Source organism: Cupressus sempervirens, chromosome 2 (assembly GCF_028749045.1).
Source record: "Cupressus sempervirens isolate cs-2001-9-10 chromosome 2, ASM2874904v1, whole genome shotgun sequence".
Classification (NCBI taxonomy): Eukaryota; Viridiplantae; Streptophyta; class Pinopsida; order Cupressales; family Cupressaceae; genus Cupressus; species Cupressus sempervirens.
Genome location: NC_143119.1, coordinates 474,725,955 through 474,750,450, shown reverse-complemented (window position 1 = coordinate 474,750,450; position 24,496 = coordinate 474,725,955). Strand labels below are relative to the sequence as shown.

Genomic DNA, 24,496 nt, shown 5'->3' with positions numbered 1-24,496 from the left:
AACCAAACCTGACTCTATAAGCTTCATATGTGTTCTATTTGCATGTAGCCATGGCGGTCTATTGGACAATAATATATTCAAGTTTCAATACCACCATGTTCATGTTATGTTTGCAACAGGGAGGGAGGGTTGGCAAAGAGTGAGGGCAAGGAGGAGGTGGGTGAGCAAGAGATAGATAGAGATGGAGATCAAAATAGAGGAGATGGAGAGATAGAGATAGGGAGAAGAGAGGAGGAGATAGAGATCAGAGAGAAAAATGAAGAATGTGGAAGAGATGGAGAAGGGTGCGGAGGAATTAATGGAGAGATCTATAAAGGAGAGGGAAGATATCATGGTAGAGATATGTAGTTTGTGATATAGAGAGGGGCATATATATATATATATATAAACTGCTTATCTTGACAATCCGTCAAAACAATTTTGCCATAAAACACTCTGCAAGCAATGCAATGTGCCAAAAATAGGTGGGCACTGAATTCACATTGCTCTAGCCTCTAACAACTAGTAAGCACTATAATATAATGGTGAAGAAAAATATTATTTTAGCAATAAACATATGGAAATTTGATAGATTTAGTTAAATTAGACTAAATGTATACATGTATGTAGCATATTTGACAATTACCAAAAGTTATATAGAGAGAGGTATAGAGGGGTGATATATAGGGATAGAGAAGGATGGAGAGATAACAAGATAAAGATAGAGGGAGAGACAGGGGAAGAAACATGGAGGTGTGTATGGAGGTATTCCAAGAAGATTGAGATAAATATGAATATAAAATGAGGAATATGTGAAAAATAGATAGAAAGAAAGAAATACATAATGAGGTAAAGATAGAAAGAGATATAGTAAGATACATAATTAGACATAGAGAATGAGATACATAGAGGAAGAAATTAAAAAAGATATAGATGGTCAAATAGATCGAGAGGGAGATAAGGAAATATAGAGACTTAGAAAGGAAAAGATGAGCAATGAAATAGATACTTTGTTCACCTTCTATACATATTCGGTGTACCTATTGCACACTAAGGTGCGATTGCTAGTTATGTCAAAATAGCGGCACCTCTTACTATGTCATTATCATTGCACAGCTCTTCTTTGTTTTAACATTTCAACTCATTATTTCATGGTGACATGGCGAGCTCTTCATGGGTGATATCCTTGACGGTATTGACATATACTGGAAGCACATGACGAGTCAGCAAATAACATGGTTTGTTCAAATAACTCCAAAATTGACGGCAGCTGATATTGACTGGTTCTGTGTTGACGTGTGGAATCATATTTCATCGGACTGTCTTTAGAAATCCTCGTGGGCCTTCTTGGTTTATTGCTGCAGAACACAAACCTTCCCATGACTGATAAACGCCACTTTATGTACAGATAAATAGTGATATACACACACTGGATGATATACAAACCATTTCCATCTGAGTGATCATCCCTCTTGTTTAATTTTATATTCTTTGTTAGACTCTTTCTTGAAGTTTCAACTTTATATTTGATTTGTTGGCATGTATATGTGTGAACGATATCATTTGAGACCTGACAATGTTATACCCAGATTGGAGCTATTTTGTTTGCAGGTTCACATTAGACATTTTTCTGATCAATACATTTCCAGTATTATGACCTAGGCTGAAGATAAATGAAGTCATGTTGTACAAAATCACATCTTACTGTGGCATATGATTCGCAATTTCTCCATATTGTGCTTGTCTACAGACATTGCAACTATCGCACAAGTCATAGTTCGTAACTTGATGGGTATTTTACTAGTATACACAGGATATGGTTTGTTCCATGTAGAACTTCTTGACTTCAAATAATGGTATTTATCACTGCCTGAGAAATAATGATGGACTTGATATTCCATTATACATAACTCCCCAGTACTTTGTTAATAAGATCATATTTTCACATCACTGCTGTAGTATCATCAAACTATACATACTCTGAATTCCACCGCTGCTGTATATATTCATCACTGAATACATGGCACATGGCTGAATTATTGCTTCCTTGGAATTAATCTTTTCTTCCCTTTACATGACCTTCCAAACATCCATTTGAAAATGAACCCTTCAAACAATAGAGGGTGAATTTCTGGTAGTTGACGATGATAATTGATACTATTTAATTTGACTGTTGGCTGCACTATTTGTGTGTTTTCTTAACAGTATGATTGTCAGCATACATGATTTTCCCTGTAGATATGGGAGTACTCATTCTATCAGCAGGATTTGAATACTCTCGTGTAAAATTAAACTGTTATTCGCCTGAAGAGCTATGGACTTTCAGATTCCTCTTTCATATAAATGAGGACAGTTTTGGTGAAATTAATTTCTCATTCTACAATATGTAGTAATTGGCTTTGATTCATCCTCCACCCCAGAAGGTATTGCTGCAGATGATGGTGCAATGTATTTTGATTTCCAACATTTTTGCACAAATGGAGGCCATAATTTTTTGCAAATTTTTTAGGCTCCATCAGCAAGCATGACAAGAAGAAAAGGTTCTTTTGAAAAACCTTCTATTTAATAAATGGACAAGAGATAGGATATGAAGACAGGCATTCAAGGAAAACACCTAAGTTTATGCCATTTGTTCTGGAAGTGAAACTCTGAGGAAGTAAGCCGCATACCCTTTGAAAAATGCAAGAAAGTCCACAACTATTGAACCATTCTCCAGCAATAACGGTTGTTTTCAAACAAAATGATAGTTAAATCTCCACCTTCCTCAGCACGATTCCATATTCATGCTGGTGGATGGTAAACTATAGTCAAAATGAGAGAAGGGTCGAGTTTCATTGCCAAGAAAAGCTCCAGATTTTGTTCCATAGTAATAGGCATCCATAGTAATAGGCAGATGCAAGGGTTTCTATAACCTAGTTCCCCGAGAGTTCCTAATTGAAATAGCTGAAATAAGCTAAGTGCTTCTACTCAGTAATTTATAAACCTTGGAATCTGAAATTCCCCATATTGATTCTTGAATTGCATATAATTTTGAGATCCATCCAAGTCGGCGGTGCCTATTATTTTTTGTTATTATTTTATTAATTAATATGGTAATATGCTATGTAAGTTGAAGTATATTATCATATTAATTCTTAAATTAAAAATATATATTTCTCTTTAGCAAAATGATGTAAATTAATTTGAATTAGTTGATAAGTTTATATATCAAATGATTCAAATTAATGTTAAATGCCAAGTTTCAAATGCATGTTATATGGGCTCTGTCATTAGATTTGAAGGAGTCTATCTAGCAGTCATGGAGTCCATTTAGGAAGGTTGGATTTGACTTTCTCCTAGTGTTTAAAAGCTATTTATGAGCACTTGGAGTTTTTTTTTGGTGGTTTAGGTGAGTCATAAATATGTTAATGACTTGAGGTGGTTTTTTCCTTGCATTTGACTTTATTATGGAGAGTGGAGAGTCCTATTTTGAGGGATTTCTTGTTGAATCCGACCTATGATGCTTCTAGAGCTCTTTTTGGTGGAATAAGTTGGTTGCATGAGATTTGTACTTAATGAGTTTGTAACTCATCTGTGGAGGAATTCTCAATTATGCAAATTTTGGCTCTTAGTGATTTTTTCTCTATCCTTTGGCCATTTTTCGTATTTCCATTGTAATTCATTCTTGATGGTATATACAGAGGCTGCCTTGGAGACCATTAACAGATAAGTGTTATCACCTTCTTGTCACTTACAAAGTTGTGTGCTAATGTGATTTGATCAAACTGTTGGTGAAATTCTTCTTTTCCTTCAATTTTGCCTCACTGTTATACCCATTCTGTAAAAAGTGTAATGTCCAGGTTGCAGGTTATGTTAAATGAATGTCATAGGTTCCTTATTGTGAAAATTCTCTTTTCCTTTATTGAGCAAGTGTGCATTTAAACTTTTCTGCAAAATGCGCATGCATGGCATAGGCAACTTGTGTGAACCTAGTACTGATCGTTTTGGGTTTCAAGTGTTAAAGTTTATCTTAATATCACAAATTTGAACTTTAGGTGTATCACCATAGGAAAATTTCTATCCTTTTCCCTCAAAAAGTTTGTAAATTTTAAGTGAAGCATCTAATAGGAATCGACCTAGAAACTTGAAGTCTCACTTCAGTTGCATGTCCCACATTGATGTGATTCCCATGTTTTGCCAGAATTACTGAACTCATTCAGTTCAGTACCGGGTGCAAATTCTGGTAGTTGACAGTTTTGGAACACCCGGTGGGACAAAGGTCGGAATTATTTTGTTTTGTTGTTGGTTCTGATACGCTATCGGCAAGTTTCAAACTTTTGAGAGGTCATCTTTTCATACTTGGCAACTCTAAGCAAAATTTGGTGGCTTTGAGCAGAACAAGTGTTTAAAATGGCTTATCATCCTTCTTTCCATGGAGGTGTTCCTTGCACATCCTTTTGTCAGCCATACCCAAACAGCTCTAATGTTGATTTCATGCGAAATAGCCCTATTCCAGCAATTACCTGGCAAGTTCCACTATCTTTTGCCCCACCTACCCTTGTTCAAGACTCATGACATCGTACCAATATCCAGCAATTTGAGCTACAGCAAGAGAAGCTTGTGTATCAAGCTCAATTTCTTGAGCAAGACGTGTTGGCGCATCAGGAGAAGTGTTACAAGAAGTATTTGGTGGAGCAATATAGGTGGCATGAGGAAAGCCTTGCAAATGAGCTGGAAGCACAGAAGCAATATTTTGAGGAAGTAATAGCAGTGCATGAGCAACATTTTGAAGTGTTTCATGCAAAAGAGCCAGAAGCACGAAAGTTGAAATTGGAAGAGGATTTTTATAAAGTGTTAACGGCGCATGAAGAGTTTCATGGAAAAGAGCTAAGGGAGCATAAGGAGAATGGCATCCTTGGCTTTTATAGCCATCAGACATAATGAAGCTAAAGAGATTCTTGAAGAAAACATTCACAAGGAGCAGGCAAAATTCTTAAGCAAGAGGTTATGATAGGCCTGCTTAGTAAAATGACTAGCTCTGTTGCACAAAGTAGGGAGATGGTTATTAATTTATTTAGTGAGTTGCCTGGCTTTGTTGGTACTATTGAAGAAGTAGAGAAGCCAAATGATTAGCTCTGAAATAACCTATGCAGAATTAATGCGAGAAATAATCTTTACGAGAACTTATGCCAAATGATAAGCTCTGCAATTTACAACCGAATTGATGGACTAACAGTGAAGAAAGTTTTGGTTAGCACCCAAGGATGTCAAATTCATAGTATTTATTGATAAAATAGATAAAACAAATTTCCACAGTATTTACATGGAGGAGAGCAAAGCAGAGATGCAGTTGACCTCTAAATTGATTACATGAAACCCAAAAATATGGCTTTCTTGAAGAAGACTTCCATCCAATCTTCACTACCATTGGAACTGTATAGAAAAGTTGAGACGTTGCTTCTAAAACGTCACCAAGAAGTAGAAGCGAGGGAGGAAGAAAAAGAAGAAAAAGAGGAGTGAATTGTGGGTTGAGAAGGGGAAGTTTGAGCAGATGGTTTGGAGCTTAGGCCAAAGTAGAAGAGAGACAACATTGAAGCAGTCGGAGACATTGCTAGAGTTGAATGTAATTGATGGTAGGGCAGTTAATAAAAGGGGGAAATCATTCTCCTCTGCATGTTTGGGGCTGAGAAATCAATGGCTACCTAGGCTGTTTTTAAACCCATTCTACAGTGTAGAATGGGGGAATATGCTTTACATTTTTCCATGCCTCTTGGGAGCATGCTGCCTGCATGTAAGGCAGGGATGGGTCCCATGATGACTCATAGTCAACTAATGCTTCCCAGCTTCAACACGTGTACTCCTCTCCCAACGCATATGTCGGACTATGGCAGTGGTGTGTTTTACTGGGACAGACCAAAATGGCCTTTTGTTGGGATCAGAATACATGGTAAATATTTTGTCAATCATCTTGCACACTGTATTAAATATTATTTATTATCGGTTTTATACGATGTTTTGAAATCTCAGCATAGGTATGCCTGAACTGCGTAACAAGGCTACAATATAGTAGGATAAAGAATCGTTTAACAGAAGGATGAGTAAACAAACTTAAGTTAATGACATACTCAAAATCAAAAGGGCATGCTTGTTCATATCTATATAAGTAGATAGACTGTGATGAAGGCAGAGCAGGGAGTTATATGAGCTGCAGAATCCTATTACAAGCCAATCGCATTGTATCATTTACAAAGAGGCTGCAACCAGTCACCACAATTCTTGTATCATGTGTGGAAACATTATATACAATACTCATGATCAATCCATAAGGAATCACGAGAATTGATATGAGATCTGTTGGCAACCTGTCTTGATCAAATTGACCATACAAAAGGCGAAACACATGAATGATAGAAATTGATATGTCAAGGAAGAACATATTAACTTAATCCACAACCAACTATCTAGAGGTCAAGAACATCGGCAATGAGTGCCAATTAAATTTGAATCAAATAACAATATCAAAAATGACTGCAATAATAATATACAAATGATAATTCAACAGATGTAATTGACAAACATTACTGATCAACAAACAAATCAGTATAATCTGTGTGATAACTAACACCATTAATTGCTTATATTAATTGATCAACATGAGACGTAAGTATAACTTGTGATTTTTCTTTAGGCACTAATACAAATAAAGAAGAAAATTCATTTACAAGATCATCACAATTGTCTAAATCAGAGATATGGACATTGCAATTTCCAACTCTTGAAGGCTATGGAGTGTTTCTCTTGCATCAACACAACATCAATCCCATCCCTTGAAGTGTCACACTGTAACTCAAATGGCTTGGTGAAGTCTGGAAGAGCTAATACATGACAAGATGGCATCACTTGTTTGAAGTGCTCAAAACATTATTGTGCTACCTCAAACCACTCAAACGCCCCTTTTTAGTGAGATCTATCAACGAAGCTTCTATTTGTTGAAAATCCTTAACAAAATCTCCTGTAGAAGGAACACAATCCAAGGAACCCCTTCAACTATGAGAGACTAGTCAGTGCTGGCCATTCAATGATGGCTCTTATCTTTTCTCGATCTACTCTACCCCATCGGGTGTTGATGTGGCCAAGATATAATAGTTTGCTCATATCAAATTCACACTTTGATTCCTAGGCAAATAGGGGCCCACTCTTCGAACTACTCAAAATCTCTTCCAAGTGTCGCAAGTGCTCATTCTAGGTAGAAAGCCCTCATACACCCCCTTGAGGAAGAAGTCACCAAGGATGTAGAGAAGGAAGCACCGAAGTAGGAAATGGGATATGTTATGTATAGAATTGTTGATGTTCGATACATGTCCCCTTTCAAATTCTTATTGGGCTCAATTCAGTAGGGACAATGTTACATAAGTGGCTTAGCATATTGGTTGGTGAGAGACTCTGATCATACTGAAATAATGAAATGCAAATGGTTCATTATTAAAAGGATGACATACTAGGTAGGCAATGAGGGTAAGAGATAGGGAGTGGTATAAAAGGCTATTTGCCAAATGTAGAGCCAAGAAAAAGAAGGGTATCGTAATGCCAAAACTAAAAGCTCTTTTCAATTGGTTTCCAAGTAAATATCACTACTTTATGATTGCAACACTCCTTGTGATACTTCTATTCTTGTGGAAAAGGCCATGGGAAATAGGGACTCCAAAGAAAGCGTCGTCGGGGGATAATGGTTCTCCTTGACGTCCCAAACTTTCAAGGGAGCTAAAGAAGCTTGAGGGCATCCTGCTATTAATGAGTATTGGGGTTCTCGCAGTAAAAATATGGCTTTCTCCAGATTTCTCCATTGGTCCTACTATCAGCTATCTGGGTAGACATTGGTGATACATTGAATGCCAATCAAGTGAAGCCTTCTACCAATATGCTAATAGGGGCCCAAGGCCGAGGGGAGCAATCGAAAATTCCACCAAGACACGAAACAACCTTCAATGGTACCAAAGTAGCACTACTAATAATGGTAGTGTTGGTCATCTTGGCAGTTGTCACATGGGCTTCTATAAACTATTCGGCTGATAGCCTCCCAATACTTCCATATTCTTAGATGAAAGCCCTCATACACCCCCATACTCCACCATAGGTTAGCTGTTGTGATAAGTGAGAAGTCCTGCCCCCTTTCCACTAGTCCTGTTATTGCCCCGAACATTAGCTTGAAATAAACCAAAAGAGATTCTTGGCTGGGAATAAACCTAAAGGGATTCTAAGCTGGGAATTAATCAAAAGGAGATTATCCTTCCAACTAAAGCTAGTTTCAGCTGAAATAAACCAAAAGGGAATTCTTTAGTTACATTCTGGTTTATTCTGTAATTTGTACTCGATAGTGTTGCAATAAAGATCCTAATTACCTATCGAGCTGGTACTGGAAATTGAAGGCCCCTACCACAAGCTGGAATCATTTGATCTTGACGAGGCAATCATTTGATCTTTATGAAGCAATCATTTGATCTTTGATGAAGTGATCATTTGATATTGATGAGGCAATTATCACCCTTACTCTAACAATTGGCCCCTTAGAATTGTAGGGCAAACAATGAACAATTGTAGGGCCCTAGCCGAGAAAGGAGGTGCAGGGTGTAAAGTTTCTGCAAATTCTATATTAAATAATTTAGACTTGTATAATATCCTTTGTTGCTGAATATGATCTTCTTAATATTTTGAAGTATGGAGGAGTTGTCAGCTTTAATTCTAATCTGAATGTTGTTTATCTTTGCAATAAATTCAAACTGGTATTGTTGCTTGAGGAAGCAGACTTGTAATTATTGTGTGTCCTCAAACTACAATAATTCCTACCTTTAATACCATGACCAAAGGGCATGTCCCTCAAAGGGACATGACCCTCTCTAGGTTGGCTTATACTCCTCTCCCAAAAATCGGCAACTTAATGAAGATGTCTAATCATAAACAAAACTAACATAAATGTTAAGTTAGTTTAACATTAACATATCCTAAAAACCACCGCCCATCTTAAGAGGTGTATGACATATATACAATTTCTTGTATGATACTAAAAGGAAGAAGACGAAGTGCGGTTTGCACTGTCAGACCAATATATTATCACTGTTATAAACTTAACACTCCCTCTTAACTTGATAATCATACTGAGAGATAACATATCTAGCATCATCAATTATGATGAATAAGCATAGATTGATACTCTATATCTATCTGAGTCTTCTTGAGCAAATGGCATCATGGAATACATGATACTGAGTCATATAACTATCTTGTGATATGACTTATCACTTATACTAGTGATGTCAGTATTGCATGTAATGCAATACACATAGGATAAAGTCTAAAGAATGATTACATTCTTCATTTATCAAGGTTGTGACTCATAGGTACTAGTAATCCTATATCGCAACTAGATCTTGAGTTAAGATCTACTAGAGAACAAGATAAAGTTTGAAGAATAAATTCTTCCTTTATCCAAGTTGTGATTAATAGGCATAGAAATGCTTATTAGTCACAAATGATCTTGAACTCACCTAGATCTAACAGTAGTTCTATACTATTCAATACATTATCTGAGGGATCATCATCTCTCATAATGTCTTGTATACAAGTATTCATTATCTCAGAGATCGTCACCTCTTAAATAATGAATATAGATGGTGGAGTTCATAACAGTCAATAGCCTGACAAATAAAATTATTTTATTAATAATTTAAAGAATACAAATGGATTACAATTCAACCATACCAAGTCTTCTCCTGAAGTGGTCTATCTTCACTCTAGATAGAGGTTTGGTGAGTATGTTTGTTGTCTGATCTGCAGTGCAAATGTATTCTAATTTTACAGTATTCTTGTCCACCATATCTCTTACATAATGGTAAGGAATTCTGATATGCTTGGACCTGTTATGAAAAATTGGATTCACCAAAAGCTTGATGGAACTCTGATTATCACAATGAATAATCGTAGGATTCATGGCTTGCCCAAATAATCCCACAAGTAACTTCCTTAGCCAAACTGTTTCTCGAGAGGTCATCACTGCTGCAATATATTCGGCTTCTATGGAGCTTTGAGCTACTGAAGACTACTTTCTGCATATCTAAGATATCATTGCTGATCCTAAACTGAAACAACATCCTGAAGTATTTTTCTTGTCTTTAACACTTCCACCCGAATTCGAGTCAGTGAATCCATGTAAATCTAAGTCAACTTTCTCATTTTTGAGCCCAAGATTAAGAGTGCCTTGTAAGTATCTCATAATGTGTTTGATTGCAACTAGGTGAATCTCCTATGGCTCACACATAAACTGACTTAAGGCATTAACAGCATAGCATATATCAAGTCTTGTATTTACCAAGTACATAAGGAACCCAATCATCTGTCTGTAAAGAGTAGAAACTATGGAAGGTGATTTTGTTGCTGCTTCTTTAAGTTTATGTAGATTAGTCTCCATTGGAAAAGACATAGACTTGCAATTCCACATTCCAAATCTCTTCAAAATATCTAATGTGTACTTCCCTTGATTAAGTATAATGTTGCTTGAATTTTGTCGTACTTCCAGTCCTAGGAAGTAATGAAGGAGTCCCAAGTCTTTCATCTTGAATTCTCTAATTAGATCTTTCTTGCATTGATCTATGAGATGATCACCACCTATTATTAGTAAATCATCAACATACAGTATCAAAACTACCATATCATCTTTATCTCTTTTATAAAATGAATTTGGATCGGCTTCATTTTTGGAGAATCCTAAGCTAGTAAGATACTTATCAATTCTTTCATACCAAGTCCTTGGAGCCTGCTTAAGCAAATAGAGAGTTTTCTTGAGCCTACAAACAAAAATGTTAGGATTGTGAGTTTCAAATCCTTCAAGTTGCTACAAATATACTTCTTTTGTAATCTTTCCATTTAGGAATGTTGTTTTTACATCCATCTGATATACTTTTCATCCCTTCGATGCTGCAATGGCTAGGACTGCTCTTACAGAGGTATATTTGGCAACAGGAGCAAAAGTTTCTTCATAATCGATCCCTTCTTTCTGAGATAATCCTTTGGCTACAAATCTAGCTTTATATTTTTTCATGCTACCATTAGCAACATGCTTTATGTTAAATATCCTCTTGGAAGAAACAACAGATTTTCCTTTAGGTCTTGGAACAATTTCCCAAACATCATTCGTCATAATAAATTCATATTCTTCTATCATAGCTTCTTTCCAAGCTATATGTTTAATAGCATCTGAAGGATTGGTTGGTTCTGTTTTGGACAAATCATTCATGTTTGTTGTATAACTAGAAAATCTTTTGGGTCTTTTGCTTTTCTCTAACTGTTCTAGAAGGTGCAATAAAGTCTTGTGCTTCCTCGACTATTTTAATGGCCCAAAGTGGTCTTTTCTTTGAATTTTGAATTTCTCCAAGATTTAGATTTTCAATTTCATCTTCAATATCTTCTATGTTCTCCCTCTAAGACTCGGACTCAGTATTTCTTTCAGAACTAGGTAAAGGAGAAGGTTCTTCAGAACTTAAGGTTCTTTTGAATGCTAGATCTTCTTCAAAAATTACATCCCTACTAAGTTCAATACTTTTTTGTCTAGGTATGAAAATCTTATATGCTTTAGATGTTTCACTATACCCTACAAAAATACCTTTCCTCCCAGAGGGTTCTAATTTAGTTCTCTTTTCTTTTGTAATATGGATAAATAGAGGGCACCCAAAAATCCTAAGATGACTTACATTGGGTTTAATCTTAGTAAAGACTTCTTCAAGAGTTTTATCTCCAAGGTAGGAGTGAGAGCTTTTGTTTTGAATATAGACAGTAGTACAAGAGGCTTCTGCCCAAAGATAATATTCTAGATTTTGATCAAATATCATAGCTCTAGCAGCTTCTATAATTGTTCTATTCTTTCTTTCTGCTACCCCATTTTGTTATGGATTATAAGGAATGGTGTACTCCCTCTTAATTCTTATTTCTTTACAAAACCTTTTAAACAAATCTGAAGTGTATTCCCCTCCATTATTAGTTCTAAGAGTTTAAATTTTATATCCTAATAAGTTTTCAGTTAATGTTTTGAATTTTTTAAATCTCTTTAGGATTTCTTCCGATTCTTTGCATTTTAAGAAGTAAATCCATGTTTTCTTAGAGAAGTCATCTATGAACAAAATATAGTACTAGAATCCTCCAAGAGAAGGAACGGACATTGGTCCACATAAATTTGAATGAATTAATTCCAAAACATTGTTGGTTTTTCTAGTGCTATCATGAAATGCACTTTTGGTGTTCTTACCCAAAGCGCACCCTTTGCATATGCTTGAGTGGTCTTTATTTAGTTTAGGTAAACCAGTAACCATCTTCTCCATAGTTGATAAGGTTTTGAAATTTAGATGTCCCAACCTTTTGTGCCATATCTCATTTATGTCTTCAGCTTCATGAATTAAAGCTTGAATAGGTAGACTAGGTTCTGAATTTAATTCACACAAATACCTTTTTCTCTGACCAATCAACTTCGCTTTCTTAATTGAGGAGTTCTTAGCCCAGGTTATTACTTTACTGTCCATGAAAGCAACATTATGTCCATCATCTTCAAGTGTTGTAACCGAGATTAGATTTCTTTTTATTCCTGCTACGTAGAGTACTCCTTTGAGAAAAAGAGAATTTTCTGATTTTAGTTTCAAGGTGTAGTTTCCAATTCCTTCAACGAAATGTGCTAAATTATCACCAATGGTGGCTTCACCATTAATTTTTTCTAACGTAGAGTATAGTGCTTCTTTGTATCCTATTATATATCTAGAAGATCCACTATAAATTACCCATGCTTTACTTGAGATTTCATTTGATAGTGACAAATACAATACACGATTCTTCGGATCATAGTTATCTTCTTCCCTAGTAACATTTGTACAAATCACTTGTTGTTTAGAATTCTTAGGACAATTAGATCTATAGTGTCCAAACTTTTCATATCTAAAACACTTTATTTTGGATAGATCTTTCTTGGGTTTGCCATTCTTTTGATTTCCCTTTTCTTCTTCAAATGTTTCTTCTTGCCTTTATAGGAGTTTGTATTAAGAACATGAAGTTCATCTTTTGTTTCCAATTTCCTTTCTTTTTTTAATTTTTTGGATTCTTCTTGAAGACAATCTCTCTTAAGTCTGTTGAAGTCGGGAAGTTTATCTCTGACACTTATTCTTTGTGCAAAAGTTTCCCATGAATCTAGTAATCCATCTATAACGATCAGTGTTAGTTATGTCTCACTAATAATGGTTCCTATACTTGAAAGTTCATCTCTTATGTTGGCAACCCTTAGGAAGTAAGAATTCATTGATTCTCATTTCTTTATTTGCATGTGATTTAGTTGCCTTTTCAGTGCGAGAACTCTAGTTGCATTGTTGACCTCATATGCATTTAGTAATTCATTCATCATATCAAATGTTGTCTGATGTTTTGTTAGCATGGATACAATATCATTCTTTACTCCATCTAATATTTATCTAAATGACTTTTCTATTTCCTTTACTCCATGTAGTTTTATGAGGTTCAACATTAGGTTGTTTGGATGCTGAATCAACAAATTGTTTTACATCATTTTCTTCAAGAAGCATCATGATTCTGAATTTCCAGGCATCAAAGTGTTCTTTCCCATCAAACCTGTCCTCGAGTATGATTATATATGCAATTGAAGATAGGAGAATGATACTAGATATATATAAGGTCCGGTTACTTAAATTTGTAGAGCCTGGGTTCAACTACCAGAGCTCTGATACCATATAAAGTTTCTGCAAATTCTGTATTAAATAATTCAGACTTGTATAATATCCTTTGTTGTTGAATATGATCTTCGTAATATTCTGAAGTATAGAGGAGTTGTCAACTTTAATTCTGATCTGAATGTTATTTATCTTTGCAATAAATTCGAACTGGTATTATTGCTTGAGGGAGAAAACTTGTAATTATTGTGTCCTCAAATTATAATAATTCCCACCTTTAATACCATGACCAAAGGGCATGTCCCTCAGTGGGACATGACCCTCTCTAGGTCAGCTTATACTCCTCTCCCAGAAATCGGCAACTTAATGAAGATGTCTAATCATAAACAAAACTAACATAATATGTTAAATTAGTTTAACATTAACATATCCTAAAAATCGCCACCCATCTTAAGAGGTGTATGACATATATATAATGTCTTGTATGATATTAAAAGGAAGAAGACTAAGTGCAGTCTGCACTCTCAGACCAGTATATTATCACTGTTATAAACTTAACACAGGGGCCCTCCCTCCATGTGCATCTCATAGGTAGCACTGTTGTTCCTGTGTTTGCTATAGTTTATGATAGTGATGAAATTTATCCTGCCATCTAACTCCTCTTTACACTGTTCTTGTGCTATGTGGATGTATTTGATGGACATTTGGTAGTGAATTCGCTCTAAAATGGATGGTCCAATAGCCATTCCTATCTCTTGTGAGTTCCTGCCATTGGAACCTTATCTTGTATCAAGCTGGTACAGGTTCCTGCCATTTTAACCTTATCTTGTATCAAGTTGGTACAGGTTCACGCCCTAGCCTCTGGATGGAAGCTTAAATCTGGATGGTAAATACCATACTATGGATAGAGTATAGAATAGTTATGAAAATTTAAATTGTTAAATAATGTATTTTATTTTAATTAAAAACTATATCTGCTAACTACCTACATTGTTGAAACAAACTGTTTCAACAACTCATCAAAGCTCTTTCTGTAACTTAGATTAGGAGAATACAGTCTACTCTAAAATCTGCTTGAAACTCTCTTAAATCTACTCCAACAGTCTTCCTTCTATCTGTCTTGAGTTCCCTATGAATCAAATTTGAAGATATCAAACCAACAATGAAGCATAATTGTGATCTCTGAATGAAAATAACCAATAATTTTCCAGATTGTTATCTTTCACCAACATAGAAGATAATTCTTAGATGTATTTTTGTCATCACAAAGCCATAAGATGAACAAGTTCAACCAGTAAATGTATTCTCCAAAATATCAACCAAGCATAATCAAATTGAGCTCCAAATGCCTTCTTTAAAGCCTCCCAAAGCCCACACCACTTTATGGTGTTTTGTTCCCTTCTTAAAAAAATTAAAATGACATATCATTCACTTTTGGCATTCCTTTCTCAAGTCTATAAATTTACGACTTGCACTTTATATTAGCTTTAGGCTTTTAACTGAAATTGTACCTAATTTAAAATAAATAATACTAGAGTTAAATCTGTAATTCAACTTTAATAATTTAACATTATCTGAATTGAATGTAGTGGATTGCATCAAATACCAAGATACCATCTTTAACGACAACCATTGAGAAATCTAAAAATAGAGATTCTGACAACTGACCTCCCAGGCTGACTTACCAAAAATGTTACAGATGAAAAAACTATCCAAAACCATTCTAAAAAAAGGCAGAACACAAATCTCAAACACACGAGCTTAATAAGACACCTGTCACTGCCAAAAGCTGGAACAAATTCTCATAATAAGTCCTCTAACCCTAACTCTTAGCCTACAGGAACCCACTGAATAGGCTGATGGCCACCCATGCTGAAGTGCTTGGCAAGGGGACATTACATGCTTTTTGTGGATATATGTTTGCTTTGAATGTTTTGGAAACAGTCATATTGGAATATGTCATGTAAATCCTAACAAAACATTGCATGCTAAACTTTACATCAGCAATGTAAAAGAAAAATCAAGGGTTAGAAGGAGAGGGTCTTGCATACAGATTAGACATTTAACTGAAAAAAGGAGACCACCCAGTCTATTTTGCTATGTCTAAGATTTGTGTATGTAATTATGAAACAGGTCTATATGTTTCCTAACATAACTTACGGAATTATTCACAATCAACTCAACTTCCTATGACAAGTTTTATTTGCTATGATAGGTTATCTCTTCAGCTGTTTACGATCTTTAATTTATGATTCCATCATTGTTTATCAGTCTTTTTCCTTGAGTAACACTTTAATTAACTATACAAGTACCTGGTTTTTTATTGGGATTGATGCCTCCGCATCTGTTGTTAGCATGAAATATTTCTTTAACTAAACAATGTTACAAAATTTGTAACTTAAACTTTATATTAAATGTGAATCCCTAATTGTGGATATCTAGTTGGCCATCTCTATTTATGCATGATATATTGTTGCTTACTGTTCAAGTTACAACTTCTATATAAAATCTTGTAAAGAATTATTAGTAATGCTTAGTTAAATTACAGGAAATTTATGCTAATAGATGAGTACTGATAATGCTTCTCAACTAATGGTAGTCACCATTGTTTCTGAATCAATGATACCTTAGCCCTTTTATCTATATCTGATTTTTCATATTTTTGTCTTTTATTATTTCTCCAGACACAATGTTGCAATAAATGTATGTAATGTTCTTTTGACTGATTTTTGTTCATACAGGACATCAATGTTTTTTTTTTTTTGTTTATCTAATTACAAGCTCTAATCGTAGCTTAAGCAAGCTGGATGCCATAAAAACCTTGTCCTCCATAAGGTATTTGCACTGAAGCTCTTCTTATCTTGCAAGGGACCAATTATGTAATCATAGGACTGGTGTTTGCTTCCTCTTCGCATAGGAAGATACTATTTAGGGGCATTCAGTATTGTCTCTAAGTTCTCATGGTGAACCATAAACTGCTAATCGGTTTTATTTTTGTGTGAGCTTTCATTTCATTACACTCATGTAAATATCTTATTTTATTTGAGTATAAAGAGTTAGAAAAGCTCAGTTTTGTGTAACTCTGATTATGACTACTCACACATGGGTTGTGAGTTTGATATGCCAGCAAAGCGACTATCGTAAATCTCAAACATGTGGAAAGGAGAATTGCAATGAAAATGGTTTGGGAATCTGTAGCTTAAATTATAAGACACTTCTTTTGAAACCTCAAATTTTTAATATGTATTTCAGGTATATAGAGGAAAGATCTTTTAGGAGATTCGTTGAAGCTTGCTTAGAAGAGACAATTGTAGTTTACATTGATCATCTTCTTACTCAGGTAATTATTAAGTTACTCCATCGTTTCATATTCTATAGCATTTATTTTTAAAACAGTGTGACAAAAAAGGTCTTATTATCTTTGTCCATTTGCAACTCTTATTCAGAAAAATTACATCAGGGAGGAAACACTTGAAAGGATGCGAATTGATGAAGAAGTTCTTTTGGATTTCTTCAGGGAATATATTAATTTGTCCGTGAGTACAATTTACTATCCTTGAAAATAACTGCAGAAAATAGGAAAGTAAACAAATGATGAACGGAATAATTTTTTGATATACTGTGTTCATGTCAATTTTTCCAGTGATGGTAATTTCTCTTCTTTATGAAGAGTTTAAACGTAAACACTAAATTCTAAAGTTGATTGTAAGTGGACTTAAATTAGAATTTATAGAATGTTGCCAAGCATTACAAATCAGATTTCAATGAACAATATTCCGAAAATCAGACAATATATTGAATTGTGGATGTGATATAAGCCCAACAATACACTTTCAGCCTTCATGGTGAGCGGCAAACACATTCAACTTTCTAGAAAAGCCTTACAATAAGCTTAATTCAGCACCCAAATTGTTCTCATTAGCAAAGACATTAAAAATGCAAGGATGCCTCATATAGGATATTGTGGACCAGTAACAAGTGGAAATTGGAACTCAGACTGGAAATCAATGGCCAAGGAAATTGTGCAGCCTTTTGAAAGGGGTGATGTTCTGTACATATAAAACCTTCATCTAAAGCCATGTATGATAGCTCACAAGATGGCACCTCATATAGAGAAAACAATGAGATGAGACCCAAAATGGTAGCTATCTGTTTCACAAAGACTATGAGCAAAACCTAATTCCAGCTACTCAGAAAAAGCATTTTCAGAACTCCGAAAATCTGCACCAGTATTTATGACTAGAGGCTGTTGTTGTTCGGAGCTCTTTCGAACACTAACGTTTTCAGAACGCCTCGGTTCAGTTGTTTATTGTTGATTTGTAGTTGTTTACAGTTCCATTTGAGAGGACCTGAAGTTGTTGCCATTAGTCTATAGCCTTTTTTTTTTTTAATTCTTGGTGCTGTGTCTTTGTTGGGTGCTGGGCTTTATTTGTTGTCTATGTTTTGGCCTTTGTACAAGGGTTGGAATCCTTTTAAAATCCCTTTTCAACCTTCAACTAAAAAATATGATTATAACTATAATAAACTATTCTTAAATTTAAAATGTCGAACCAATATGAATATGTTCTCATGTGCCAATGCCAATGGCCTCAATACCATCCTTTAACAACCCTTCCAATTTTTTTTTATCAAATTATAAATTCACATCTTAGTTTATAAATTGCTGGAAGGGAACTTGATCTCTTTAGCAAACATCCATTTGTCAAAATATTTATTAGTATGACTGATTAAGAGATCATTTCCATTATGTGTGGATTGTCCTTGTGTTGGCAAGGAAGGATGTTTTATATTGTAGCCCCTTCAGTGCATATTAACGACATTTCCTGTATATTTTTAGTGTGCTTAGTCCATTTTCATTTAGGCAAAAAAGCACTGCAAGTGACATTGCATAAGTCTCCTATAAATTATTTATCTCATTCTTATGCCCTTTGATGCTAACAGGATTCAACATTGTCTATACTCCTGCTGCATTCCTAGTCAAAACTATGCAATGTTGCTATGATGGCCGATGTCATATATTATACTTGCTAAATCGAAAACAACTCAAACTATTTTGTAATGTTTTATAAATAATCATTCCATGTTGATAAAGCATCAACTAACTGTTGGCAAATGATTGGCAGAAAGTCGAAAAACGAGTGCAGCCTTTAGCAGATTTGCGGGAACTCGCTTCTGCTGAAAGTGTGGATTCTTTTACCCTTGTCTACTCAAGCATTCTCCAGAATCATCCTGATTGCCCGGTATGTATCACGTTTTCTGCTGCCATGTAGGATAACACATAGAGATTGCCTGGTAGCTGCCTTTTTTTCGGCTTTGTATTAGAACCAATATGTTGTCTCAGAAAAGAATCTATTTGGTCATATTTTTCATATTTGTAAGCTTCAAAGAAGTCTTGAAAATATTGTTATTTCCATTTCTCTCATATCAAATGTTTATGGAAATAATATTTACTTGTTCACTTAATTGTAGCCCGAGGTTGTAGAAAAAGTTGTTGCCTTGCGAGAAGGAATACCAAGGAAAGATGCCCGTGAGGTATTTCTATTGATCTGTCTTAATCATATTTCCTTCTTTGATCAGACATATACTTTCTTACTGTTGAGCTACATTGATCTCTTCCAAATTGACTGGAAACCACCTTCAGGTACTACAAGAATGCAAGGAAATATATAACAATTCTCTTACTAATGGAGATATGACAAAGCCTGGGTTCCTCTTTACAAGATTAACATGTCTTCCTAAGGCAAGTCTCCGTAAGAAGCTTTAGTTCCCACAATTTGTATAATATACAGTATACACAAGCTATAAAATCTATCGATTAAGTTATTTTGAGGATGACTTTGGTGTCAAGTATGAATGGGTTCAATTATAAGAACTAAATAGAATTTGTTGGTATGGTAACTGAGCTGTATGGGTAAGTTGCCCCTACCTTCCAAGCAGGGGCTTGAAACACATGCTTCAATTTTCAGCTTATTACAGGCAGATTTACAGTCAATTTCCCATATATGTATCTTAGTTTCGGCCACTTTGTAAATTTTAACTATTTATTTACTTTAGAGAGTAGACATTTTTTTATTTCATTTATTATTTAGATTTTTCATTCAATACAGCTATGAAGGTTGCTCATGTGTCCATGTTTCTTAATCATTATATGAAGCAATAAGCAATAAATTTGAGCAGTATCTGGAGTACTTATCAATCTTCCTAACAACCGGATAACTGTCTTTGGGGCTTCACTAGTTATCAATGCGCACTAGTTTTATGATGACATTACCTTCCATTTAATATTTGTACTTCAAAGAATGCCAAATGAATAAATGAACCCCATAAGGGCAGTCCCAGTTTGGCCATGAGTCAAAATTGTCAACTTGTGTGAATCAGCTATGTTATTTCTCATTTCCTATAATAGATCATTTAGTTGTTTGGTTGTGACTTCCAAACAACAGTTTTAAGACTCTCAAATTTCTAACATGTTTTTGGGTAATATGCATGTTGCATATAGACACGTTGATTCATAAAAAAGATGGAATATAATTTGATTTGATAAAATTCTTAAAATGTCAAATGGATGCACATACAAAATTATAAGCAAACAAGCTCATAATAGATGTAGAATGTGTCATGTTCCCCGTTTGAAACCCTTTTGCCAATCTTCGCAACCTCCTTATATCAATTTTGTTAAGTCTCTAAGAGACAAAATTGTGAAGTGATATATCAATAATTAATAAATACATCATAAATATAATTTTAATAAATAAATAATATAATTTTGATAAATAAATAATATAAATAAATTATAAATATAATTTATTATTAAGTTAATAATTGATATAATAAAATAGGACTATAATATGCCAAATATACAATATACCATGACACTCAATTAAGACAAAGGGGCAATTAACATAAAGAATAATTAATAAAATTAACATTAATAAGCAAGGAAGGTGCCAATGCATGGGTGGAAGTGAATGGAGTGAGATCTAAACCATTTGTACCATGTAGATCAATAAGAAAGTGGTCCATGACATCTTTGTTTGTCATTGTTATTGCTGTTCTATATTACTAATTGAGGGATAACTTACTATCCCCTAATGTTAATGGAGATGAACTATCCAACATATAATTTATTAATGATACAACCATCATTATTGAATTTATAGAAGAAAATGTTAGTAATCTAATGGATGAATTAAACCTCTTTTGCATTGCCTCTAGGTGTAAAGTCTCTCTCCCTAAATCAATTAAGTTGTGATGGGGTGAACACCCCCCTAGCTAGTGTGATAGATTTTCTCTCGAGTGAAATATGTTGCAATGCCCTTCTAAGTTAATTCCTATTTGAAGGGGATGTAGAGTTGGATAAACAAGAAAATTGATAAGAAGATGCAAAAATGGAATACACACAATCTTTCTTTAGTTAGAAGGTTTCAAATACGCCAAATTTGTTTTTGTCTTCATAGAAAATATACTATGACTCTACTTGGTTATTTAATTGGGAACAAATCAATTATATCCAAAAGAGAATTAGATATTTCTTGTGATCTAATGGAAAAATGAAACAAAAAGAGAGATGGTGTTAGGTGGAAATGGTGCACAACAAACAAAGTTTGTGGTGGTTTGGGGTTAAACTATTGAGGATATAGAGTATTACTATTGCAGCCAAATGGACTGTAAAATTCACATTAGAGGATGAACTTGGGAAGGTTCGAGTTAGAAATTATATTGCTAGAGACAATAGACCTCATCTTAGAAGGGATTGCACATTAATGATTTATTATAACGTAATGTTGCAATCAAAGTTGCATGATCCAATGTCTTTTGGAAAATTTAGAGAAGTTGGGATAGTGTCAGAAAATTGATTACATACAACATAATTAATGAGAATAATATGATTTGAAGGGAAAAATCAATTTGGTGGAACTTAAAACATGGAGACAAACCCCATGCACTAATTGAGGGATGTTTAGCTTAGAGATGGACAAATAAAGGCATTAAGCAATTTTCCAATATTATTCAAGAGGGTAGATTGATTAGTTGGTATGAAGTGTGAAATAACCTTGACATTCCATAGTCACAATAGAGAATCTACTTAGTATTGGGGAAAGCATATAGTAAATTGGATCTTCCTTGAAAATGTGAGAAACAATGAGAGAATATCTCACTTAAAGTGGTCTATTACTATCATTCTCCCCAACACCAAAACCAGATATATCTATAAACTCCTTGTTGATGACCATGATTTCTTTGAGAACCTCAATACCTATTGGAATTTGAATCTACATTATTTTGGCTGGAGTAAGATGCTAGTGGACTTGTGGCGTAGACCTATTAAGCCAATAAAATCCTACTTAATGCGGCATTTCCTCCGACATAAAGTAGCGTTCAAAAGGCCTAATGGGAGCCTAATATTTGTTCTTTCAATGAATGTTGTGAATCCATTAAGTATATATTTTTTAATGTTTTTACTAGAGAAGAATGGGGGATCTTTGGTTTATACTTGCATTATAACTTCACTTCGCTTCATATCATTACTAGAATTTTTTTGAGTCTCAATAATAGTAGAAATATTTTTTGGTATGTTCTTCCTATAGAAATGTTATTGTACCTTTAGAAAATGTGTAATGATAACATCTTAAATTGTAGAGAAAGTAGTGATCTTTTTAGTGGTGATTCTTCGCCAATTAACTATTTCGTCTCTTTGCAGAATTGCAATTTGGCAAATAAAACCTACCTATGGGGTCAACCACGTCACCAAGATATTAAATAATTTGGGTCCAAATCACAGGCTAATCACTTATTAGTTTACACATAATTGGTCCCAAATCATGGTCCAATCACAAATGTAATCTACATTTAGAACAAAATTTTATTAAATTTTTTGCCAACCTTTCCCTAATCTTATTGGACAATGTTATTTTTCCCTTAAAATAAAATAATAGTTTCCCTCTAGTTGAGTATCACCTACCATTTTACTAACATGTGTCTCCAACTACCCCCGTTTAGCCAACTATTTTATGTTTTGGTCTTTAGGACATGTGTCCTAATTTCGGGAAGATTTAGACTTGATGGTATGTTGTTTGAAATTAGGCCCGAAATAGAGTTGAAGCCATTGATCTATATTACATCAATAGTCCAAATTAATTTCTTTCACCATAAAAATGATAACATTAAAAGTGATGACGACCAAGTTGGCAATAAAAAAGGACACATTATTAATTGAATCTTAATGGGGTTGGCATACTACAAGTACACTGTATAGTCTACACTTGTCATGTGGGCCATGGACCACTTGTGACACTATAAATTCACCAAAAAATTAAATAATCTATCTTTGGAAACAAACATATTAGCCAACTATATTAATATTTTGTGTGATATGAAATAATTAATTTGCCTCTTACATTACGAAAATGTTTGACCAACAAAAAAAATCGCCTACATTTATTTGCATACCAACAAAAATAAAATTAATTCACTATAGTTATTATTAAATTTTGATATAGAAAGGAAATTTTCACCAATAGAAAATAATTTCCTCCCTTGCTTCGAATGAAAAAATCGCCCTTGATTAGAAATTTTTCCTATATATTTAATGTTTTTGATTAAGGGAAATAGGTTTTGAAGGGTGCCTGAAACCCTTAACATCTCGTAAAATTTTCAAAGGAACCCAAAAAAAGTACAGTTTAATGGTGAAACAACTCAACAACCAAGTGTGACCAAGGTGGTAGCACATTAAAAACAATACTCATCATCCACCAAAATTGGTTTAAACCGGCACCTGAAACCCCATGGTAACAAAGAGGGTAAGACAGTAAGCCCCATACCATGTCAAACTACAAAGAACAAACAGGGCATAAGAGCTAGGAGAATAAAGAACGAAATAGCCACAACAATGACGCAAGCTTTCCCTTTCAGTACCCATTTTTGAGAGCATAATGCCATATCAAAATGAGTGGAGGGCTTGCCCTTTTAACCTTTAACTGTGGTCCATCCATCCTCCACTAAACTAGTAGCCTTCTGCCACGCAAAGTCAACATCCCCACCACCAGCCACCATAACCCCTACCGCCAGGGAAGGAATCGCAGCAGAGACAGGGGCAACAACAACCTAAAGTGAGGCAACAACATCTGGCGCTAGAGCCCCAAGAGGGGTAGCAAGTGAAACGCTAGAGACAGTATCCACTAGAGGGTGAACAGAAGATGGCACCAAAAAAGGGTCAACGGTCAAGCCATCCAAAACAAGCAGCAAGGACGTCATCAAAATATCCTAAGAAGAGTCACCCTCCCCAGTCGGGGGGGATTTACGAATCGTGTAGTGATCCTCTGAAACCCCCTTCCACCATGAAGGAGACTTCTTCGGTCTTGATTTTTAGAGGAACATCGAGCAACAAGGTGGTCAATCTTGTGACATAGCCTGTGAATTCACCAACATTTTTTTTTCTTGGGAGGGATTTCTTAAAGTTATCCTTGAGAGAAAGGCACCTTAGTGAGTCTCTAGGGAAACTATTTTTTTACAATGTTGTGATGTAGGTTACTATGGTCATAAAGATGGAGGAGATCGAGTACCATGAGTTGTTGAAGGATGGAGAGATTGAGATGCTTAAAAAAGATATAGCATATTGATACACCTGTGTCCAGCTCCAACTTGAGGCAACCCCATTTGAACAAATCATGGTCAACCTCAAGAAATAGTTGAGTGATATCGTGGAGAAGATGAGACAAGGCAAAGCAATACATAGTCCGGCCATTCAAGTTGCAATTTTATATCATGTGGCCATACCACAACAACTAAGGGCGACTAGTCTAATGTGTCCTTATTACAAACTCATC

At 34.8% G+C, this 24,496-nt stretch overlaps 1 protein-coding gene across 1 annotated transcript in view; it reads left to right on the top strand.

The window, feature by feature from the left end:
* The window catches only part of SEC6, a 273,118-nt gene extending 253,371 nt beyond the window's left edge, over nucleotides 1-19,747 (top strand). The window contains exons 21-25 of the mRNA XM_089814272.1: nucleotides 16,923-17,010; nucleotides 17,117-17,206; nucleotides 18,794-18,910; nucleotides 19,140-19,202; nucleotides 19,312-19,747. Coding sequence (XP_089670398.1) covers nucleotides 16,923-17,010; nucleotides 17,117-17,206; nucleotides 18,794-18,910; nucleotides 19,140-19,202; nucleotides 19,312-19,434 — 481 coding nt within the window. The 3' untranslated portion in view covers nucleotides 19,435-19,747. The remainder of the gene's footprint in view (nucleotides 1-16,922; nucleotides 17,011-17,116; nucleotides 17,207-18,793; nucleotides 18,911-19,139; nucleotides 19,203-19,311) is intronic.
* Nucleotides 19,748-24,496: the final 4,749 nt, after the last annotated feature.